General features: G+C 40.2%; 1 protein-coding gene across 1 annotated transcript in view; it reads right to left on the bottom strand.

The window, feature by feature from the left end:
- LOC121863189 (nephrin-like) overlaps positions 1-22,220 on the bottom strand; it is a 188,678-nt gene that overhangs the window by 38,424 nt on the left and 128,034 nt on the right. Inside the window, exons 7-9 of the mRNA XM_042361669.1 lie at positions 11,195-11,325; positions 7,958-8,117; positions 3,141-3,310 (exon numbers count right to left, since the gene is read on the bottom strand). Of these exons, the coding sequence (XP_042217603.1) occupies positions 3,141-3,310; positions 7,958-8,117; positions 11,195-11,325 (461 nt within the window). The remainder of the gene's footprint in view (positions 1-3,140; positions 3,311-7,957; positions 8,118-11,194; positions 11,326-22,220) is intronic.

Raw genomic sequence — 22,220 nt, 5'->3', positions numbered from 1 at the left:
AAGGGGGTGGGGAGGGGAAGAGAAGAGAAAAGGGGGAGGGAGTGGTGACCTCTTTTCTCCCGGCTCTTTCCAGGTTAACTTAAAATACTCTCGAGTTTTAGGTCAACTTCAACTCACTTTAGTACGAGATAGAACCGCCAAGATCATCCCACCTCTTAAGTTTAGTTTACCTGTGTAACCTAATGACCTCGCACCTTTTACAATTAATCAAAACTCGAGTTTATCACTTTACAATCTCTCTCTCTCTCTCTCTTCTACACACAGTTCAATATATCCTGAGAGGTTTCTTTTCCATCTTCTGATTTTCTCTCATCTCTCTCTCTCTTTCTCTCTACTATCTCCCCCTTTTATCGTTTCCTCTTAAAATTCATCTCAATTCTTCCATTGCCTTCTTTATCGTTTCATCTCGGAGTTCTTATAAATTATTCCATATTAACTCTATCGTTTTATCTTCACTTTTTACAATATTTCAACCTCTTTCTGGTTACGTCACTTCGTGTGTCTTTTAAACTTTCAAACCATATAAACTTTTCTTAGGACTTTCTTCGCATATCATTCGTTTTTATTGATTCTTCACTCTTTCACTTCAAAATTTATCACGTTTTGAATCCTTTTTTTTATCTTCTTTATCGTTTCTCAGTTTTTAGTTTTTCATAAATTTCACCTTTCTAGATGTCACAGTTTATTTCCAGTTTATTTCTTTCATTATTCTCTTTATTTTTTTCCTTCTCACTGTCTCATAACTTTTATCATATTACTCTTCCGTCCGTCTTCATTTAGTCGTCAAAAATTTAATCTTTTTTTACTCTCTTCCTTTCTTTTTCACTTTCTCCTCCTCCCTCTCTCTCTGTCTTCTCTCTCTTTCTCCCTCCTTCTTTCCCTCCTCCCTCTCTCTCTAACCTTCTCAAGTTTTGATATATTCTTAACTGATTTATAAAGTAACCAGGTGTTATACAGTCCAAAAAGCCTTCTTGAATTACCTGTGAGTTTCTGTTCGGTTAATGAGACAGAGAACACTATATATATATATATATATATATATATATATATATATATATATATATATATATATATATATATATATATATATATATATATATATATATATATATATATATATATATATATATATATATATATATATATATATCACTATTTAATCAGTCTTCTTCTACCTTTCAAAATTTTAATCTTGTCCCGGGACCTTCTCTTTGAGTTTCATTCTCACGTATGTACCCCAGTTACTGCCCAAACACTCCACATATACTCTTCCTCATCCTCTCTCTCTCTCCTGCTTTTATCATAATCTCTCTCTCTCTCTCCTTTATACCCTCCCACACGTCACCCTTTACACCTCCATCGTATTTTAAAATAAGACATTTCTAGTAATCAAGGTTGAAGATCCAAGACTGTATACTGTAATGTTTATAATACTCATTGGGGGATAAATTGTGATTGAATTGTTTTCTCTCTCTCTTCTAGTCTCTCTCACTCCCTCTTCCATGTAACCTTTTCTCTTTCACCCTTTATCCATTTTTTTTACTCATTTCTCTATCTCCTTTTCTTCACGATTTATTTTCCCCTAATATTTTTCTTACACTCTCCCTGTACATCTATGTTTTCCTCTCTATGTCTCTGTTTATTCTTGTTATTATACCACAAACAGTCTAACTCGTGTGTGTGGAAGAGAAGGTTCACCTAGCTGTGACATATTGACACTCGTGCGTCACCTGCTGTTGAAGTGTTGACGCCACCAGAAGACTGCTCCTACCTCACTCCCAACCAATTTCTTACCTGTCGTCCAGTTATTCTTGCTGTTATAAGAAACGTGTTTTCCCCAATGGCACATCCCTATATAGTAAGGCTTATCCTTCAATGAAAATCCCCTCAACGCATTATCCTTCACTCCTATACGTATAATGATGCTTCCAGGATGTCTACCAACTTCACATCTAACGCATCCTACATTATATCCTCCCACCTCCTTCAATGGTCCTACCTCACCCTCCTATCATGGACTACCGAATCCTATATAACCCATTTTAGTCGATTCTAATTCCTTCCTTCATCTTACATCCCGAGTTAATTTTTCACACCTGTATGATAACAATGACTCGGTATCCCCCTCTGTTCATCTCTCATCTCTGACTCCTTTTATACGTCTCTCTCTCTCTCGCCCTCTCTCTCTCTCTCTCTCTCCTTACACTTCCCAGTTCCCCTATTACTTTCTTTACTCCTGCTAGCCTTTGGTTCAATTCCTCCTCCATCGTTCCATTTATCTACACATTAAGATATTCGAAACAGTCTTCTTCCTCCTCTATTCTCTTTCCTTTCAACCTGATATTTATTTCTCCTTCTCTCCCCTATCTCCCTTCATTACTTAATTCCATCCTTTTATTTTTGTTCTTATTAACTATCCAATTTCTCTGTGTACACTTTTCATCAATATTTCGTACTTTTGCGTCTTAATCACCAATTAGTACAGTGACATGAGGGAAAGGTACCATCACTTACTTCCCATTTGTATCCAGTATTATAGATACGGGACTTATAATTCTCTCCATAGCTACTTTCACATCTTAACTACTTTCACCTCCTACTTTTCTTTCTCCTTAAACAATACATTTCAATATTTCTCCATATACTTTTCCATCTATTGTGTTATATATCTACATTCATATATGACCAAATATTTTTCTCTTCCCCGGAAACTTCTATGTTATGGTCTTTAATGCAAAAAAAAAAGGATCCACATATTCTCCTCCTCATCTCAACCCACTCCTTGCGCACCAAAGGTTTAGTATACAGTGTGCTGGGCTGGTCGTACTGGAGGACAGAACACTGCACCTGGCAGTTTCCGTCACGGAGCACGAAGAACAAAACGCGGGTATTAAGTACAGTATACAACACGGGAGGCGTTATAACATGCAGGAAAAAAAATGCGTTTGAGACTGAAGGAACATTGTAAAAATGTGACACTTAGCATAATATTTACAGACGCACGTGTGTGTGGAGGAGACGGTGTCTTAAAGTTGATATCTTGTGTGACTGAAAGGCCACTGACTCACGAGGCACACACCTCGCCTAGAGCGACTCACCTGAAGGCTTAGGTGACTTGCCCGAGGGCTGGGGTGACTCACCTGGGAGGTGACGGCGGAGGCCGGGATGGGCAGGTGCTCGGAGGTGTTGTTGAAGGTCCACCTGAAGGTGACAGGTCCCGGGCTGGCCTCCACCTCGCACGTCACGCTGGCAGGCTCGTGCAGCGCCGTCCCGTAGATCGTCTTGCTGTGTCGCCGGCAGTACGGCTTGTCTGTCGGTACAATACGGTACAGTTACTATGTGTCACCGTCATCAGTATTTTACAACGTCTAAAAATAAGACCAAGAGTGTAAAACAACACACAAAAATGCCTTAGCATTTTTATAAAAAACAAAAAATCACGTGTACAATGTCGAACAATGCTCAGAACGCGGCAGAGACTTTCACCTCTTTGTCTGTATCATAAGCAAACTCGACTAAATCTCAGTGCCTAGACCCAGACCCATGCAGCCAGTCACGTAATCTCGGTAATCCTAAACACATGTATCTTAAGTGAGCGACATTAACACAGATTATTGTAACTGAACTCATAATCTGACAATCAAACCCTGTCCCACAGTACTCTACCTTACCCTCAAAATCATGAGCAAATATCAAAATTGTTATTCTATATGTAAGGGGGGCTTCAATACCATCATGTTATTATCATTATTTATTTTATATATCCTTTACACTGCTGCACGTCACCCACACCCTGTCTCTGCCTCGTTAATCTCACAGCACAAGAATAACCTACCAGTAACTCTGCTTGTCTGGCATTTCAAAGGTATTTCTAGCGGCTGTTGACATTATTATTTTTCTTCGTCAGTGTTCTTGTAGACTTATTCAACAGCAGTAATTATTGAATGTCTTAATTATCCAAGGTAGTTCCAGCCGGTACCCAGCCACCATGAAAGAGTGTTTATACTTCCCTAATGCGCCTAACAAGCTCTTCACGCCCATCACGTCTAACAAGCTCTTCACGCCCATCACGTCTAACAAGCTCTTCACGCCCATCACGCCTAACAAGCTCTTCACGCCCACACGTCTAACAAGCTCTTCACGCCCATCACGTCTAACAAGCTCTTCACGCACCTAACAAGCTCTTCGCCCACGCCTAACAAGCTCTTCACGCCCATTACGACTAACAAGCTCTTCACGCCTACCACGTCTAACAAGCTCTTCACGCCTACCACGTCAACGAGCTCTTCACGCCCACCACGTCTAACAAGCTCCTCACGCGTAATAAGCTCTACGCCCACTACGTCCGTCACGACTACTGCCGTTCACGCGTGTGACAGTGCCTCTAGAAGCAGTCAGATGCTAAATAATGTTTGAGTAATATGACAGTAATACAGTGCTGTGAGAGAGAGAGAGAGAGAGAGAGAGAGAGAGAGAGAGAGAGAGAGAGAGAAGACCAACGTATGTTTCTCACGTCGTGTTAAAGTGTGCTTTAAAGCTGCGAAAAAATAAAATAATCGTCAAGAATTAAAAAAAAAAAAAAACGAAAACAAACGAATTTTGTAGTACAGTTGCGTACAAAATTCTCTGGGCACATGACAGCATCTGGAATATACTTAATGGAATCATATATGCGATTGGTTTATAGTCGATATACACCTGTTTGTTGTTATATATTATACCAATAGAACAATATATATATAATCAGTATATAATGCAAAGAACAACCATGTTTTATCCCTAATCATCCATAACTACACGACCCTCGAGTAGATGGCACCACATGTTGAGAAAACTCTCCAGGGAATTTCCTCAGCAAATGTACCATCACGACAGCTTTAGGTAATGTAATATTGATAAGAGGAACGTAATTCACCTTCTAAGCTGTCTACCTGCACATGCTCTCACGAATTCTGTTTTACTAAGGTACGGTACAACTTCCCCTGGTGCCTTTAACTAGTTCATCGCTTCATTATTCAACTCCCTCCTTCAGTAGTCTCGTCGTCAGGGAGTTATTGATTTAAGATGCCTGTCAGTTTGTATCTAATAACATGTAATTTTTAATAATATTGATCATAACTTAAATTTGTGGTTATTATATGTCTTTGTAAGTTTAATAGTGAAATACTTATTGTGTAAAAAATATTGTTATTTACTGGTGGTGAAACAGAAATAATTTCACTTATTTGTTCTTAAATTCCAGATGCTGTGTTGTCAAGTCTTTATTTAATTTCTTTACGATATCCAGGGCAGGTGAGGAGGACAGGTGAGGAGCGCAGGTATCCAGGGCAGGTGAGGAGGACAGGTGAGGAGCGCAGGTGAGGAGGGCAGGTGAGGAGCGCAGGGTGGTTTAAAAAATGCTGTTAATTAAAGAATGGAGTTAGAAAAAAAAGCGAAGTATTTATTGGTATTATCTGGAAATCATTTGATCTTATTCCTCATTCTGGATTACGAGGGGGAGTCAAGGACGGTTTATTAGTTTGGTCGAGGATAAACTTAAACTTTCTGTTCATAATGTTCATAATGTTCATAATGTTCATAATGTTCAAATCAACTTCAGAAAAGAACAAGATGATGTGTTACGAGCTTCAACAACTACCACCATTCGTTCATACACTTGAAAAAAGCAAACAAATATTACGATAATTAAATCTTTACAATGTTTATTATAAAAAACATCTGTGTTTATTGGTGTTTTTTAGTATTAGAAAAAAGTCGACTACTGCCGTCTATTAAATAAAAATCAATAATGGATGATTGCAATAATTTACAATTAATATTTAACAACATTTACTCAGTTTCCACGTTTTCATTGTTTCGTGTTTTTTTTCCCACCATTTCACAGAACACTACTGTGTGAATATGACCTAACAACATCGAAATATTTTGTAGAAGAACTGAATACTAATGTTGTGTTGCGGCTTCACATACAGGGTTGTCAGGTTGTGGCATAATGTCACCTGGTGTCATAGTTCACACAATGATGACAGACACGAGGAGATGTATGGAGCAACTTGAAATAACGATAATAGTTGTGTTTACTGATTCAAAAAAATGTTTCCTTTTGCAACTTATTTTTTTTTTATCTTCGAGTTCGTTCATAACTTTATTTGCAAGTTTGTTTGGCGACAATATTGTTTGTGGACAACTTTCTGACATTGCCAGTTCCAGACTCAACGTGTCTGCTGCTAAAATGAAATATGATTTGGAGTTAAAATTGTGATGCTTTTGAAACCCGGAAACTATCCCCCTCCTCGAAAAAAATAATGAAAATAAAAAAACACATTTGAAAACCAGAAAGTGATGTAACACGAGAATTTTTATTGTTATGTAGCCAGCAGGGACCTAGAGAATAATAAAACATTTTATATTTACGTTGAAAAATACAAAAAGCAAATAAACAAGATATAGTGGACACAAATGACTAGCCGGAGAACTAAACAGAAACATAAATGCAAACTGGAACATAAAATAATGTCACACCCTGGCAGACACTCACACACTGACCCACAAGTGATCCTGGCAGTCGACCATATAAAAATAATCGATGAAAATTATACCCCAGAAGAATTATTTTTATTTATATACAAAGAGGAAGGGGAAGGGGAATTTTGATGTTATAGAATTTACGTGAAACCTGACGGTGGATGAAGTTATACCGTAGGTTTGACACATAAAGAAGGTCTCCTTAAAGTGTCAGGAATAACTGGGAGGAGTGACGACGGGGAGATTACAAGAGTTTAACCACTTCGGCAATACCTTCGTCAAAGTCGGGAGAATGGAAGCTGAGATATCATAGTGTGTGTGTGTGTGTGTGTGTGTGTGTGTGTGTGTGTGTGTGAGAGAGAGAGAGAGAGAGTCGCGCGGGGCAGGCAGATTGTTCGGGCCTCCAGAAGAATGGAAAAGTTTGCTTAAAGAATTGGTGAAATCTTTGCTATTGTGTGCCATTGGAAACGTAGATCAATAACTTAAGAATGGCTGGCAGGATGAATACGAAGTGAGTACGCGGACCAAAAACCCACTGGGGCAGGAATTACGAAAAAGAATTTTCGACAGTAATGGTGAAGTTTTTAATGTAATGTGGACAGTTGGATGGACGGGTGAGCAGAGAATGAATGGGAGAGTGGGTGTATGAGGAGAGTAATGACATTTGTAATGCACAAACTAGAGTTAGGTGGAGGAGGAGGGGGTCTTTACACACCATTCGCAAAATCTTAAGTTCGAATTAATTTGACAGTCAGAATTACTAAGAACACTTCAATAATTCTTTGTTTCTTACACTAGAGAGCAGCATTGAAATATAACGATACATACTTATTCTATAAGTTACAACTGACCAATAACACAGTAAGTAAATTCAAGACGACGCAGATGTTTTGGTTAACTTGTACACAACTTCTGATACCCGGAGCAAAACAGCCGTAACGAACTCGTAAACAACCGCAAGAAAAGTGTGAGCAAATTTAATGCATCTTAAGGCAAAACACAGCGAGTTTCCTTGTGTAATTTTTTCTTGGGGATAACTGAGGTGTTTTATTATTGTGTGTGTGTGTGTGTGTGTGTGTGTGTGTGTTGCGTGACCCTGCTAATAAATGTCTCAATATGTACACGTGTCTGTCTGTCTGTCTGTAGGTACTCCACGTTCTCGTAGCTCTCAACACGGTAGTTACATTACACACTAATAATAGACCAGAAGATAAACGCTTTTGGTATATTGGCTGTAATCAACACGGGTGCCAGTGCCAGCTTACTCATGAGTGAAGTAGACAGTGTCAACTCACACATGACTGAGATAGACAGTGCCAACTCACACAAACCTGAAGTGGACAGTCCCAACACACATAATGACACTGAAACTGACAGAATGACGGTAATAAAAAAAAACACATAAAACTCTTGAGAACTGACAGTAACTCACACATGACTCTGAGGTTGACGGGTTGACTCTCGCCATTGCCTTCAGTGTTAATGGCGGCGCAGGTGTAGAGGCCCGCCGAGTCCCTGTTGATCTTCTGAAGGACCAGCGTCTGGTTCTGAAGGATGATGCCCCGGGGTACACGATGTTCCACGGTGACGCCCTGAAGGTGGTGAGACACAGGTTAGGATGGTGATGAGACTGATTTGTAGATTTTTATTTTTTTGGGCTAATTGATTGATTGATTTGGGTTGATTGATTGATTTGGGTGATTGATTATTTTGGCTAATTGATTGATTACTTGATTTAATTATTGATTGATTGGTGTTTAATTATGGTTGAGTGAATGACTTAATTGACTGAAGAAGACGAAGAAGATAGAGAGAAGAAGAAGACAGAGAAGAAGATAAAGAAGAAGTGAAGGAAAGTCCGCTAAACAGAAACACAACAGCAACTTGGAACGAACTGTACCAGAAGAAATGAAAAAAATCGGATGAGAATATGTAAAGAGACAACAGTGTATGAGAAAGAAAGAAGAAAGCAAGAGGAGAAAGAGGAAGGGAAGGAAAAGAAAAGAGGAGGAGATAGGAGAAGGAAGAGAAAAGAGGAAGAAAGGAGAGGGAAGAAACTCTTACCTCCTCTCTCCCGCACAGAGGCCACAAGCTCTCTCTGTCCCTCTCTCTCAAACTCTCTTTTCTCACCCTCTTCCTTCACTCTCTCCACCCTTACCCTCTCACATCACACTTTCTCCTACCACCCTCTCTTTCCCCACTCTCTTGCCCTTTCCCTCCTCTTCCCTCATTCTTCTCCTCACTCTCTTTCCTCATACTCTTCTCTCCCACCCTCACAGTTCCTCGGCCTACCTGAATAATAAAGGAAGTAACCCACCTTCCGACCTCAGTCCCGTTAATACCGAGTGACATACTTCGTGGCTCCCATCAACTGTCACCCTAATGGCGTTCCTTACTTCCTCTGATCGCCCTTTTTTTATACTTTATTTCTCCTTGTCCTCTTCTTTATCTTATTTTCTTACTTAAATCTTCGTAAAATTTCTTTCCCTTGTTCCTTACTTTATTTTTCTTTTGTTTGTTAAGATTTTTTTTACCTTTCTCCACTTTCTTTCACTCTTTAGTTTAGCCTTTACTTTTCTTCGTCTTTATTATTACTCTTATTTCAATCTGTCTCTAACTCTTCTATCTTTTTTTCATAGCTTTCCTTTCCTCAATTCTCTCTATTTTCTACTCTACTCTTACTCTCCTACCACTACTTTACTACACAATCTCTCTATCTCTCTTCCTTCCTCATGTCAATCTTCCTCCTCCCTTTAGTTGTCTATTTCCTGTTATCCTTTATTGTCCCTCGCCCAGGTATAAGCCCACATTTCTGTCCACTGCTCTGCCACACTCCACCTTTCCTCCCTGTCCTCCCCCTCTTCCCTGTCCTCCCCCTACCCTTCATCACCTTCTCTTCCCCCCTCTCCCTTCACCTTCGTCTGTGGTTTGAATCTAGACTCCGCCACTCTTCATCATTCCTCCCTGGTCCCTTTCACTGTGGCCTGAGCTCATAATACCGCGTACTTCATCTCTCTAACCCCTTATCCACCTCCTCTGGTCCTTGTGCTTGCGGTGTGAGGCCAGACTCCTGCTCTATACACTCCTCCACACTTGACCTTTCCTCTCTCGTGTGTGGAGTAACGCCAAAGTAAAGATCATTCCTCCTTGTTTCCCCCCCTGCTCTCACCACCACTCCCATAGGTGCTAGCAATGCCTCTGGGGACCTCATGAAGTTCCAAGCTCTGCAACTTTCTGTGAGTCAAGAAAACTATCGACTGAAGATTTGACTTGTTGTTAACCTTCAAGAACCTCTTCTCACGTGTAAACAAAATAACAAACACACAATAACGAAAAAAATAAACACGACTGGATGACGGCACGTTTTACTGGGGGCTGACATAGACTACCACATATCAATTAGTCAGACCTCACACATGACCATCAGTAACAAGGAAAGTTTTCTCGTTAGACAGAGGCGTGTTGGAGCTCCACCATATATAGTGTTTGTCTGGCCAAGGTGAACATAGATGTTAGAATGGTTACTATATACACACGCATGACTGTCTTTGATTATGAGATTACGTTCACTGTTCAACATGTCCGCCTTACTCGAGCGACCACCTTACTCCAACGACCACATTACTCTCACCTTACACAGCGATCATCTTAAGATTAGGGCAACTTGAAGGAGTGAAAGTGTGCGATTTAAGAGTCGACTGCTTTCTCCAGAGAGCGAGAGAATACACAAGAGACACACGAGAACTCTACCAGTGAGAGAGAATAAACTGAAATCGTGGGGAATAATAGGAAAATATTTTACCTGAAGCACATCATTATATTTACGCTTCGTTCACTGTATCCTCTCTCTCTCTCTCTCTCTCTCTCTCTCTCTCTCTCTCTCTTTTACCCGTTTCTCTACCTAACTTGTTTTCTTCTATCATTCTTTGTTTACTTCCCAGTCTCTGTTGTTTTATCCCAATGATCCCTTCCCTTAATTAGCCCAAATCCGAGGAGGGAGGTTGAAACAGAGGCTCATTAGGACGGAGGTCTATTATAATTAAGGTCTATTATAATTAAGGTCTATTGTAATTAAGGTCTATTGTAATTAGGGCCTCGTAAAACTGGGGCCTATTAAAACCGGGGCCTATTAAAACCGGGGCCTATTAAAACCGGGGCCTATTAAAACTGGGGCCTATTAAAACCGAGGGCTATTAAAACCGGGGCCTCTTAAAACTAGAACCTATTATAACTGGGGCCTATTATAACTGGGGCCTATTGAAACCGTGACCCATTAAAATTGATAACCTATTCCAATTTAAGCCTAGAATTAAAGTTTATTAAGACTGAAGCCAATTAGGAATTTAAAAAAAAAATAGATAAATGTATACCAATTAATTCCCCCCAAATAAGTGATTATTCATACATACAGTCATTGGTGAATATACATAAACATACACTGACTATACATATGTTGCGTGAAAATACTAAAGCCTGTACATACAACCCCAAAAAATTATCTTTACGGATGGGTCTAATTACTTTCAAAATAACTACGACTCTTATTAGAAAGGAAGAATTAATAAAAAAAAAAAAAAACACTTCCATTCATTGTGTCATTATCTTACACAAAATTAAGATACTCTATTGGATTGTATATACAGTGAATCAAGAGCTTGCTGAGACTCACATTGTGGTACCAGAAGACCCGGCTGACGGTGGGGTTAGCATTGATGTGACACTCAAAGTATACGTCGTCCCCCTCTTTGATGTTGTCTGGGTTGAGACTGCTGCCCATCTGTAGCGTCACCACTGGCTTGTCTGTATCAGGAGGAAGATAAGGAAGGAGGAAGATTAGTCATGTTTGTTAGATTGATTTAGGTTTTTCACTTTTTTCATTACTTGTCGTCTCTATCTCTTTCTTACACTCTATTTCCTTACCACATGAGACACTACCACAACTATCAACCATAATCAACCATACACTACAATAAATTAGCATCTCCATAACAAGAACCATAGCCTCTAGCTTTTAAAACGACTAAGAATTATTATCAAGACATCAGAACACTATTTTACACCATTCTCCAAAAGTAATCACAGGTTACTTTGGAAATCAATCACGTCGTCATTGTGTTCTCAGCTTAGCCTCCTTCTGAAAGCGACAATTTGTAAAAGGATGGATGGATTTTCCCGAGGTATCTGGCAAGTACATTATTCTCTCCCCTAAAAAGCTTCGAACGAGCTTGATGATAAGCATAATCCATAAAACGAGACTAAGGAAGCTTGAGGATATACTTTGTTTCTTGTTGGTGTGTTTTAAAGGTATATATATGCAGACTAATATTAGTAAACGCGTATATGTATATCTTTTCAAACAAGGTGTCATGACTAAAACAAACGGTATCCAAGTTTCCATGTTAAAAGTCGTGAAAATCTTTAAATTCTATATATTCATCAACTTCTGGCTAAGCTTTCAAGTAATTTACAAGACCTTTATATCTTTCTTTGTCTATTTCGTGGAGTTGGTAATGAAATCCAAATTACTGTATTAATAATATCGTTTTGAGTAGATATCTTGATAAACATAACCCAGTTCATTTGATATAGTTCCTCTCAGGTGTTATGGTGTTACCTGAGAAGACAATGATGATGAAACTCTTCCCCAAGATTAACTACGACTCTAAATTTTTTGTTATATTTGGATCATTACAATTTAACTCCGCTAATTGAAAAAAATAATGTTACGCGAGTTAAATGACGAAAACACTGAAATATGAACCTTTAAACAAACTTAATTCTGGAAGACAACCAAGTTTCAGCAGGAGAAGGTTTCATAATTATTCCCTACTGAGGAGTGATATGTTCGGGTACGGATTTAATGAAGCAAAAACATCTTTATTAACCTTGTTAGCCCAGAGCACCCCCCCCCCCTCCCCCCGATGCTGCTGTCGACCGTGTTGATGTCACCTGGACGATATTAAAATTTAAAAGCAATTAATAATTTTCATAATATTTATCAATGTGTGTGTATAGAGATGACCTATAAACAGCTGTCGATCAACATCTTACTACCTTAGATAAAAAACGAACGTCCTAAATCCTATAAAACTTCGCGGAAAGACAAAGTGTTTGGGATAAAGTGACTTTCTTATTGTAAGTAGTAAGCCACATGGTTAAAGTTATAAACGGAGAAACAAAACAGTGGAGTTTATAAGGGTAACAACTTAGGTCAAAGTTATCATAGTAACATCCCCAAAGTTATGAGGCCAGTTATCATCAGTGTTATCTTCCTCACAGTAAAATAACACAACACAATAATCCGAGGCGACAGGTCACAGAATTATCCTCGTTACACATCACCTACCGTAACTATCTAACTATCCCAAGCTACACGTTACAGTACCATTAACGTTACACAGTACACACCATAATGAGTCCTGGGTATGATCAGCGTTACAGCACAATTACCAAGCGTAACCACCAAAATTACAAGTCACAATATCATCTTCGTCACAAACACACCATCACCTGGACAACATCACAACACTATGTGACGAATCAATACCCAGCATTACGATCAATCTCCTTAGTACCCTCACCTTCACCCTCACCTCCAGTTTAGCACAATAGCCACCGTAACAACTTGAGGTAACACGTGTCAAGGGGTAGTCTCCCTCTCATGTTGTTAATACAGAATGACATTAATCCGGACTATGAGAGGCTCTCTACCTCCTGCCACTGTTTACTCCTTCGGCAGTAAAATATGGTGTGGCGGTCCCCTCCTCCACGGTGGTGGCTCCTTGTTGGTCTGGGACTAACAAGGACCAAGCAAGGCGAACAGCTTCTATGGTGCTTATAAAGAGGTTTCAAAGTTTCAAAAATGCTCTTGTGTATTTCAAGTTTACTTTTGTCTAGCCTTCAGGAACGTCCGTGAGGTGAACTCCCACAACTCAGAAACGACTTTGGATTTTCTTGGGGGTTGAAGGAGGCTTATGTTACCGTCTTATGGATCTTATGTTAAGTTACCTGTGTGGTAGCAGGTTGAAGTTATTTGTGTTAGTGTTCATATATTCTCTGAGTAAAGCCGATCGATGGTTCTTCTACTCGTAACAATGGTTTCTGTTGTTCAAGTTACTAAACCAACATTGATAAACATATTTCTTTTTATTCCCGTCTGAAGAGTTCTTAATGTAAGGAATAATTTAATTTAATTTTGTACTTTCTTACTACACTTCACTTATTATTTGATTCTTTCTTCTTATAGACTTTTCTTTATCATGAAATTATCTATAAACAAAAAGATCATATTTGTTAACAGATCTCTTTTGGGATAAGAGGAGACAGAACGACACAAACGATGACACGACCAACACCACATCTTACAGAACAACGACACAAACGATGACACGACCAACACCACATCTTACAGAACAGAAGACACCAAACACGCCACACAACAAAGTGTCTCAAGCACTTGCGTTCAACATTAAAGACCAACAAGAGCCGCAAGCAACAGCCGTCGTGAATAGATAAAGCCGATTCGGGGAAGAACTGAAGCGAGTGTATGTTAGTCAGGAGAGAGAAGACAGTAATATAACAGTGGGATGTGAAAACGTGTGCAAAGGCGTGAAAAGAGATTTGTGGTGAAGGTAAACACGATAGTTTTACGAGGTGCATTAAGGCGTGGGCAGGGGAGGAGAAAGGGTGACTTGTGAGGGACGCTCCCACCTACACGCTAGTGGGGCAGGACACAAGACGAGGCGGTGTAACGACGTCCAAGATGAGGCTTATGTTCTGTTAGTTCTTGATGTTGTATTTAATGTGTGTTTGGAATGACGTGTCTTAAATGTAATAATAGTAATAATAATACTAATAATAACAATAATAATAATAATAATAATAATAATAATAATAATAATAATAATAATAATAATAATAATAATAATAATCACGAGTTTTCCACAAACATCAGAACAAAGGTTGAGTCTTAGCCTGAATTGTCGTTTGTGTTGGAGATATTTTTCTCTTCAAGGATTTCTTTATTTTTTCTCATCGTAAAAGCACGTCTCGCTACAGAGCTGAGATTATGGAGGTGGGTCGACATGAAAGAGTTCTGTGAATTTCAATTAAATATTTGAATAATACAGTCGTCGAACATAGGACGCAAATCCAACAATGAAAAAAAATGAATAATCAGATAATTATTTGCATAATCTTAAGTGAACAGAAATTTATACATCATAGGTAAATATTATCTTAGGTGTTTGTTCCTTTGCAATTATAAATAGAATGAAATCCACTTGAAGATCGTGTTTATCAAGTCAATTGCGTTCTCCATCATTTTCTACACATAGCTGTACTTTTTGCCATGTCTGGAAAGAACATACTGGTACTGTGGACTTCTTGTGTAATGCATAGTTTTGCCAAGCTTCCACCTTTAACTCCGTGGCAAAAGTAAGTGTGTGTGTGTGTGTGTGTGTGTGTGTGTGTGTGTGTGTGTGTCTGTGTGTGTGTGTCAACAAACTTCCAGATTAATAATAACAATCTCTATAACTTCCCCCTCCTCCTCCTCCCCCCAAAAAACGAACACAACAAAAAGTACAAAAATACAAACCCATAAAAGAAAACAAGAAAAAATCTAGAAAAAAACACGAAAAAAAAAGAGTTTCTCACAAAATCGCATCTATCCACAAGTAATCCGGATTTTCAGTCAAAAACAACCCCCCTTCCTACGTGACTGGAAAGTTAGTATGCGTTCGTGACCAGCAACCCATCAGTTGGATCAGGCAGAGTGGGGTGCATATGCAAGGGTTAGATCAGAGGGAGCGGGTATGAGAGGGGAAGGGGTGGAAGGGAGGGGAGAAGGGGTGAGACGGGGTGGGGGAGGAGGAGGGGTGGGGTGGGGAGGAGGGGTAGGGTGGGGTGGGGAGGGGTGGGTTGGGGAGGAGGAGGGGTGGAGTGGAGAGGGAAGAGAGGGGGGGCAACAACCAACCTATCCTCCCACCCAACCACTCACCCACCCACCCAGCCGCGCCTGCGTAATCGTTTCTAGTAACGAGGGGAAACAATGAACAAGTTAAATTGACTTGTTAAAGTTTATTCGAGTTTTTAAATTCAAAGAAGAGAGCATGGTAAAGTCTGTGTCGAGGGGGGAGAACATGAAGTGGAGGAGGGAGGAAGGGTCTGAAGGAGAGGAACGGAGGGAATGCCTGGAGGGAAGTGAATTTACCACTCTGATACTGGATAGCGGTAATGTTACAGGTAGGGTAGGAGATGAGGAGGAGGGTACTAACTCTTTCTCTTCTCTCTCTCTCTCTCTCTCTTTACTCATCTTTCTCTTTCTGTCACTATACTTCTCTCTATTCTTTTCTGTATGTCTCTATTCATCTCTCTTGTCTATGTCTCTGTCTCTCTCTGTGTCTCTCTCTCTCTCTCTCTCTCTCTCTCTCCACCTCGTTCCTCTACCTTTTTTTCTTCTTCTTTTAACACCATCTATTTTCCTTCCTGTCTTTTCCCCTAACCTCTTTCTCTCCCTTTTCACCTTTTACCTTCACATGTTTCCTTCCTTGTCTCATCTCCCTGTTGACCTGTTTTTCTTCCCTCACCTCCCTCTCTTTTTTATACTTCCTCTGCCTCCCTCTCTCTCTCTTCATCTCTCCCTTTCCCCTCATTATGACACCCTTTTATCCCTGCTTCCATTTCTCCATCCTCATTCCCTCCCTTTCTCCCTTCTTCCCATTTACCTTTTTCATTCTCCCTCTTCCCTCACTCACCCAAAATCTCCCTCCCTTACCATACCTCTCCCCCATCTCCTTCCCTCTTCTCTCCACCCCTTCTCCCCCTCGTGGCGGTGTTGTATAGGTGAAGGCCGCGGTAGGGAGGAGACTTCTCAACCTATTACCGGAAAATTGCCATTACCGTCTCGTAAGAAAGTAATTTGTATCAGCAGAGAGTCATTTCAGTGCCTCACCTCCTCCCCCCTCCACAAAAGCCGAATACAGGCGAAAAGATACAGAGCCTCGGGGGGGGGGGGGTCGGTACAGCCTGGGGTGATATAATTGCCTTGATTAAAAAAAAGGGGGAGCTAGAGATCCCTTAATATAGGCTCAGGGGTGATAGAGGTTCCCCCCCCCTCTTATACAACCTCAGGGGGGAGATATAGTACCCCCCATACACAACCACAATGATAATACAGCAAAGAATAGCACAGCCTGATTGATACAACCAAGATGATACAACCAGAAAAAACAACAAAAGACTTCACAGCTGTAGTCTACCCGGTGATACATAACACATAGCTTCATTATGTATTAAGCTGTGCATAACAAGAGAATTAAAACCAGAGAACAAAATTTATTATGTTTACAAGAGGAAACAGGAAGAGGAGCAAGAGGAGATGATGTAGAATAACTAGAGGCAAACAACACAGGTATAAAATAAATGGATGAAGAAGAGCATAAAAATTGATGATGGTATATAATTGATAAAGGTGGAACATACATAATTATGACAAACTTCATCAAGGCAAACAAAAGTCTATAATCAAAACAAGCAAGAACGTCAATTAAGACAAGCAAGAGTCAATTATCAAGACAGACAAGAACGTGAGACATAAAGACAATCATAAGTCAATTATTAAGACAGAGTAAATTACCAAGACAATTAAAACTTTAATCATTAACACAGAAAATGGAACTTCCAGTACTACCTCCAATAAAAAAAGAGAAAACAAAAGTGAAGAAAAAAAAATAAAAACCAGAATTGCGCCCACTGACACACAACTCAGGTGTACACTAGGATATGTTCACACCTGTTTCCTATGACCTATATCTGGTACGGTTCACATTTCTCTACCAGATTATTTAAACCAACAACACAATATCGTCAACGTTAAAAAATATCCTCTTTTTTAGGAATATTTTATAACCCTTAACAAAACTATTTACAATTATCAAAATGCTTATAGTAACGAAGAAATGTATTAATAATATCAACGTAAATATAGTGAAGGAGGAGTCATCACAGCCAGTATATTATAACCGTGTTCATTCAATGGATGACCTAAATAACACATGTTAATATATCCCGCTTTTACTCCTTCCTGCCTACATTATGAAGCAACATACAAATAATAATTACACCAGCGACCCGAGCAGTGTTTGTGTGCTGGTTTCATTCTGTAATTTTTGTAACTCTATCTGTCTTTGTGCTGTTGAAATTAGTAAAATGAAAGTAATTGTATTATTAACGAGAGTGGTGAAAAGGTCACACGGTCAGTTCTAGGTCGCAGGAACTTGGAGGAAGGGATAAAACTCTCGCTGACTGATAATGTTTTAAGATAAAACTTCCTGCTTGGGTCCACACGAGGCTGCTGGCGTTGTGTTTACCTTGTGAGCGAACAAATCACAAGTTGCCTTCTCTGCTCTGGGGAAGTTCCTGTCTTCATAATTCAGTGTTGCACAACCGCGGTGTTATGAGGAGAAATTCAACATTGTGTAGTCCTGGGTTTTATTTATCCCACGTTCCCGACCAGGCCAGAGAAAGGTAAGTGTGTGTGTGTGTGTGTGTGTGTGTGTGTGTGTGTGTGTGTGTGAGCAATATAAAATGAATTCCTCTCGCGGGTCTCAACAGAATTTCACACCGGCGGGTAAAAATTATTTGCGGGGTAGAACTAGGGCAGCATCTTGTTAACCTGTAACATAACTCGTGTCAGAATATGGGTTTTCCTGTGTACTCGTGAGAAATGTTTAAGAAAAGCAACCACAAGGAAGGAGGAATTGTCGTAGAATTTCTCTCCTTCATAATAAATTAAGAGTCGAACGATATTACGTATTCAGATGACTCTTTGAATATTTTTTTTGTGGATTAACGTCCATAATAGAATATTCAAGAGTATCTGAATTTTGCTTTAGGATTGATTTTTTCACCTCCCAGTCAGTTTTTAGCACTGAGAGCATTGTGATGTTACCCAGACAGGTCCTCGAACTTGGAATTTCTTTTTAGCTCTCCGTTTCCTTGGCTCGATGAGGTAAGAATGGTAACTCGGTCAAAGGTCAAGGTTAAGGCTAGATATCTACCAATTTCGTGGCTAATTAACAAATGGACAGGTGAGATTCATGCATTTTGGCATGGCAGGTAAATGGGACTGTACAACACCTCATGAACTTACACTATTAATAATCTATCGTTTAGAGATCACCGAGGAATCAATACTAATATGATGTACTAACTTTCAAAATTATCTGGAAAAGGCGACCATCACGGGAGAGTGTACCCCAGTAATTTAATTTGGCCGTAAATATTGGCTTAGGGACGCGACAATGTGAGGCCGGGTTGTCTTGATCCACTGGGAGGGAGGACCCAAGTTACGGCCGCCGTCAACAAGCTACCCTGGATTATACTACAGCGCTGCCTCGCCAAATTAGCGTCGGGTAACCAGAGTATATGGGGCAGCGAGGGTAAATAATGACACTCATGGATTGCTGAGAGAGGTCGAACACTGTTTACGATGGTCCTTTGGGTTACGTGAATGAACCAGGAAAATGCAACGTTGAACCAAGACAACTCGGAAAATATCTCACATACTGGAGGATAATATTGACTGTAGTTTTAGTGAGGAAAGTGTTGTAGCGAATGTAGTGTATATACTCATAATGAACGGGTGTGAGGGGTAGCATCAGAGGCCTGGTACTATCGACACATAGCTAATTCACGTCGACACAAACTCTAATCCGCGGTACTCTGACCATATATGGATAATTCATGTCGATACAAACGTAAATTCAGCTGTGTCGATAAGAGGTACGTGTGTGTGTGTGTGTGATTCCGAACGTGAATTCAGTTATGTCAACCCGAAGAGGCGCTTGTCCGTAATTCCGAAGACAAAAACACCTGTGTGTCCGAACCTGATATGTTACCTGTGAAATCAACTCACCAAACCTTCACTTGTCGTCTTGCTCCTCAGGATTTCTTACATTAACTATACCGTTTGAGTGAGTCTCCAGAATATAAATAATGCTTTATGTCCAATTAAATTATGTTGTATTTTAAGATAACTGAGCAACATGTAATTTACCATTAGAAATAACCTCCCAGCTAACTCACATTACACCAGGAATCAGATGTGGAGAATATTAACCTTTGATTGTATATAATTTATCACTAGCTGTTCCTTATACATACTACACGAGGCTTAGTTATTATTTAATCAACTCTTTCACTACAGAACAAACTGGCGACGTCTCTACCCTCCGTTAGAATATTCTCTCGTATTTTTTTATTTATTCATTAACTATCAAATATCTAACAGAGTATAATCCTTTAATTTATCTCCTTCTCGCTGTCGTTATTGAGTTCTAATACTAAACATTAATCCCATAGAAGTGATCAACCACCCCAAGTAACACCGCTCTCTTTGCCACTAAATCGATTCATAATCCTGATGATCTCTGAATTTAGCACCACCAGTCCACCACTTACCACCAATTATCAGTAATCATTGAGTAATTGACTGAAATGATTTACCTGTTCCCCAGCGCCAATCGACGACGCACCTGAGTATGTGTATGTGTGTGTGTGTGTATATGTGTGTGTGTGTGTTTTATTACTTTGCATTATGATTTTGCCAGTCATGATGTGTGTGTGTGTGTGTGTGTGTGTGTGTGTGTGTGTGTGTGTGTGTGTGTGTGCAGGTTAAGTGAGAGATGTTACGAAGAAGGAAATTAAAAGTAAAGTTTAGAAACGTGTCTGGCAAATAGAAGCGTCATAAGTGAACCTGGGAAGACAGTGGATAAAATAAACAGAGAGAGAGAGAGAGAGAGAGAGAGAGAGAGAATTTACCCAAACATCTTGATATCACACAGTAAACTAATCATCTCCTCCTGCTTACCATCGACAAGTTCAAATCCAACGTAGTCCTAGATAGTTGATACAGGAGACACTAAAACTCCTCACGGTTAGATAGATATTTTCCCCGTGACAAATGGTGCGGGAATAAATAAACCACAAACCCATTTACCAGCATTTTTACACATGACATAAGGGTGTGACAGCAGTGTGAGAGAGAGGGTGTGTGTGTCGTGGTGGGGTGAGGAGGGGTGTGTGTGTGTCGTGGTGCGGTGAGGAGGGGTGTGTGGGTGTGTGTCGTGGTGCGGTGAGGAGGGAGATGCTGCCCAGATGAGTTACGACACAAGAATACCAGAGTCTCAAAAGGAAAAATGGTCTTATTGAAAAGTGGTGAAGCCAGTGACTGCCTTTATGTGTATCAATAGTAAGTCTACGGATTTGGCGCACCCTCATTCAACTACTACAAATCAACTCGCTTAAATGCAAGACAAGAGTGTAAGCTCTGAGCGATCAGGAGGAAAGATGATCAGCCGATGTATGTAGTGAAGATAACACTAACACAACGTGGAATATATGAAAAATAGGGAAAAATAGGGGTGAAATAGGGGAAAATGGGAAAATCGTCGAAAACTGGACGAGTAAGATAATTATAGTGAGGGCTGGGCAGGTCAAATAGCTACATCACTGGCCTCCTGTCCTAGACGTCATTCGTTCGAGCACGGGGCGCCTCCACTGCACCCAGCTGTAGGTAGGTGCCTAAGTTTATAGTTGGGGAAGTGAAGGCGGTCAAGCGCACTGTCGGTCTCTTTACCACCTTGATTCTTTACATTGTGGTCACCAACATAACAGTAATTCATGTGTTTTTTTATGATATCTCACACACACACACACACACACACACACACACACACACACACACACACACACACACACACACACACAGAGCATGAAGGATAAACAGTAAAAACTTCGATAAGAAAGAGTTAAGAGACAAGAAAAATATCAAATATATGAATCCAGAAAATTTCCCATTGATATGTCAGGTTCCTTCACACGGTCGTCGACAACCTTGGCCAACAGTGTCACACAACACTGAGCCATCGTATTGTTTATTCAGGCCGGTGCCACAGGATGACTTGGCACTGTGGGCACATGTCTTTATGGGCCAAGCTAACATCCGGAAGGTTGGGTTTGGTTAGGTTACGTTGAGTTAGGATTAGGTTAGCTTAGGTAAGGTTAGTACTTATCTCATTCGTTGTAGATTTTATAATGTTTACATACATGGCCGCCCCTCTACACACACACGCGCATACAAACTTATACAAACACAAACACTTGAAAACATATGCATATAGGAACACACGCGCCCACAGACTCACATACGCACACACACATTCAAATATTCACCCACACGTACACTATAATCTCCCCTGACAAATCCCTGTGGCCTGAAAGATCAAAATACTATACACCTTCTTGTTCCCCTCCCCCCTCCCTTCCTCCCCTCCCCTCCGTCCCACCCCAACCTTTCCTCCCCTTCTTTCCGTCCCACCCCCACCCCATTCCCCCACCCACCCCACGCGGTAATCCTCCACAGAAAACGGTAAAAATTGCAGCAACCAGCATTCGTCAAATTGAATCCACCTAATTCTCCCCAAAAATAAGTTTCCCCGCAAGACAGGCATGGATATTTTCCTCACGGCGCTGAACCGAGAGGGAAAAGAAATTCAAGAGAGTAAATTCGCAACGCCATTAACTTAAATTTTAAAGCCGAGTTGAACAAATGGCAAAAAAGGCGAGTGTATGTATCCAGGTTTTGGGTCCACATGGAGGAGGAGGGATAGAGGAAGGAGGGATAGAGGGAGGGA

The sequence above is a fragment of the Homarus americanus genome, unplaced genomic scaffold (assembly GCF_018991925.1).
Source record: "Homarus americanus isolate GMGI-L3 unplaced genomic scaffold, GMGI_Hamer_2.0 scaffold34507, whole genome shotgun sequence".
Taxonomy (NCBI): Eukaryota; Metazoa; Arthropoda; class Malacostraca; order Decapoda; family Nephropidae; genus Homarus; species Homarus americanus.
This window is presented reverse-complemented; position numbering and strand designations above follow the sequence as displayed.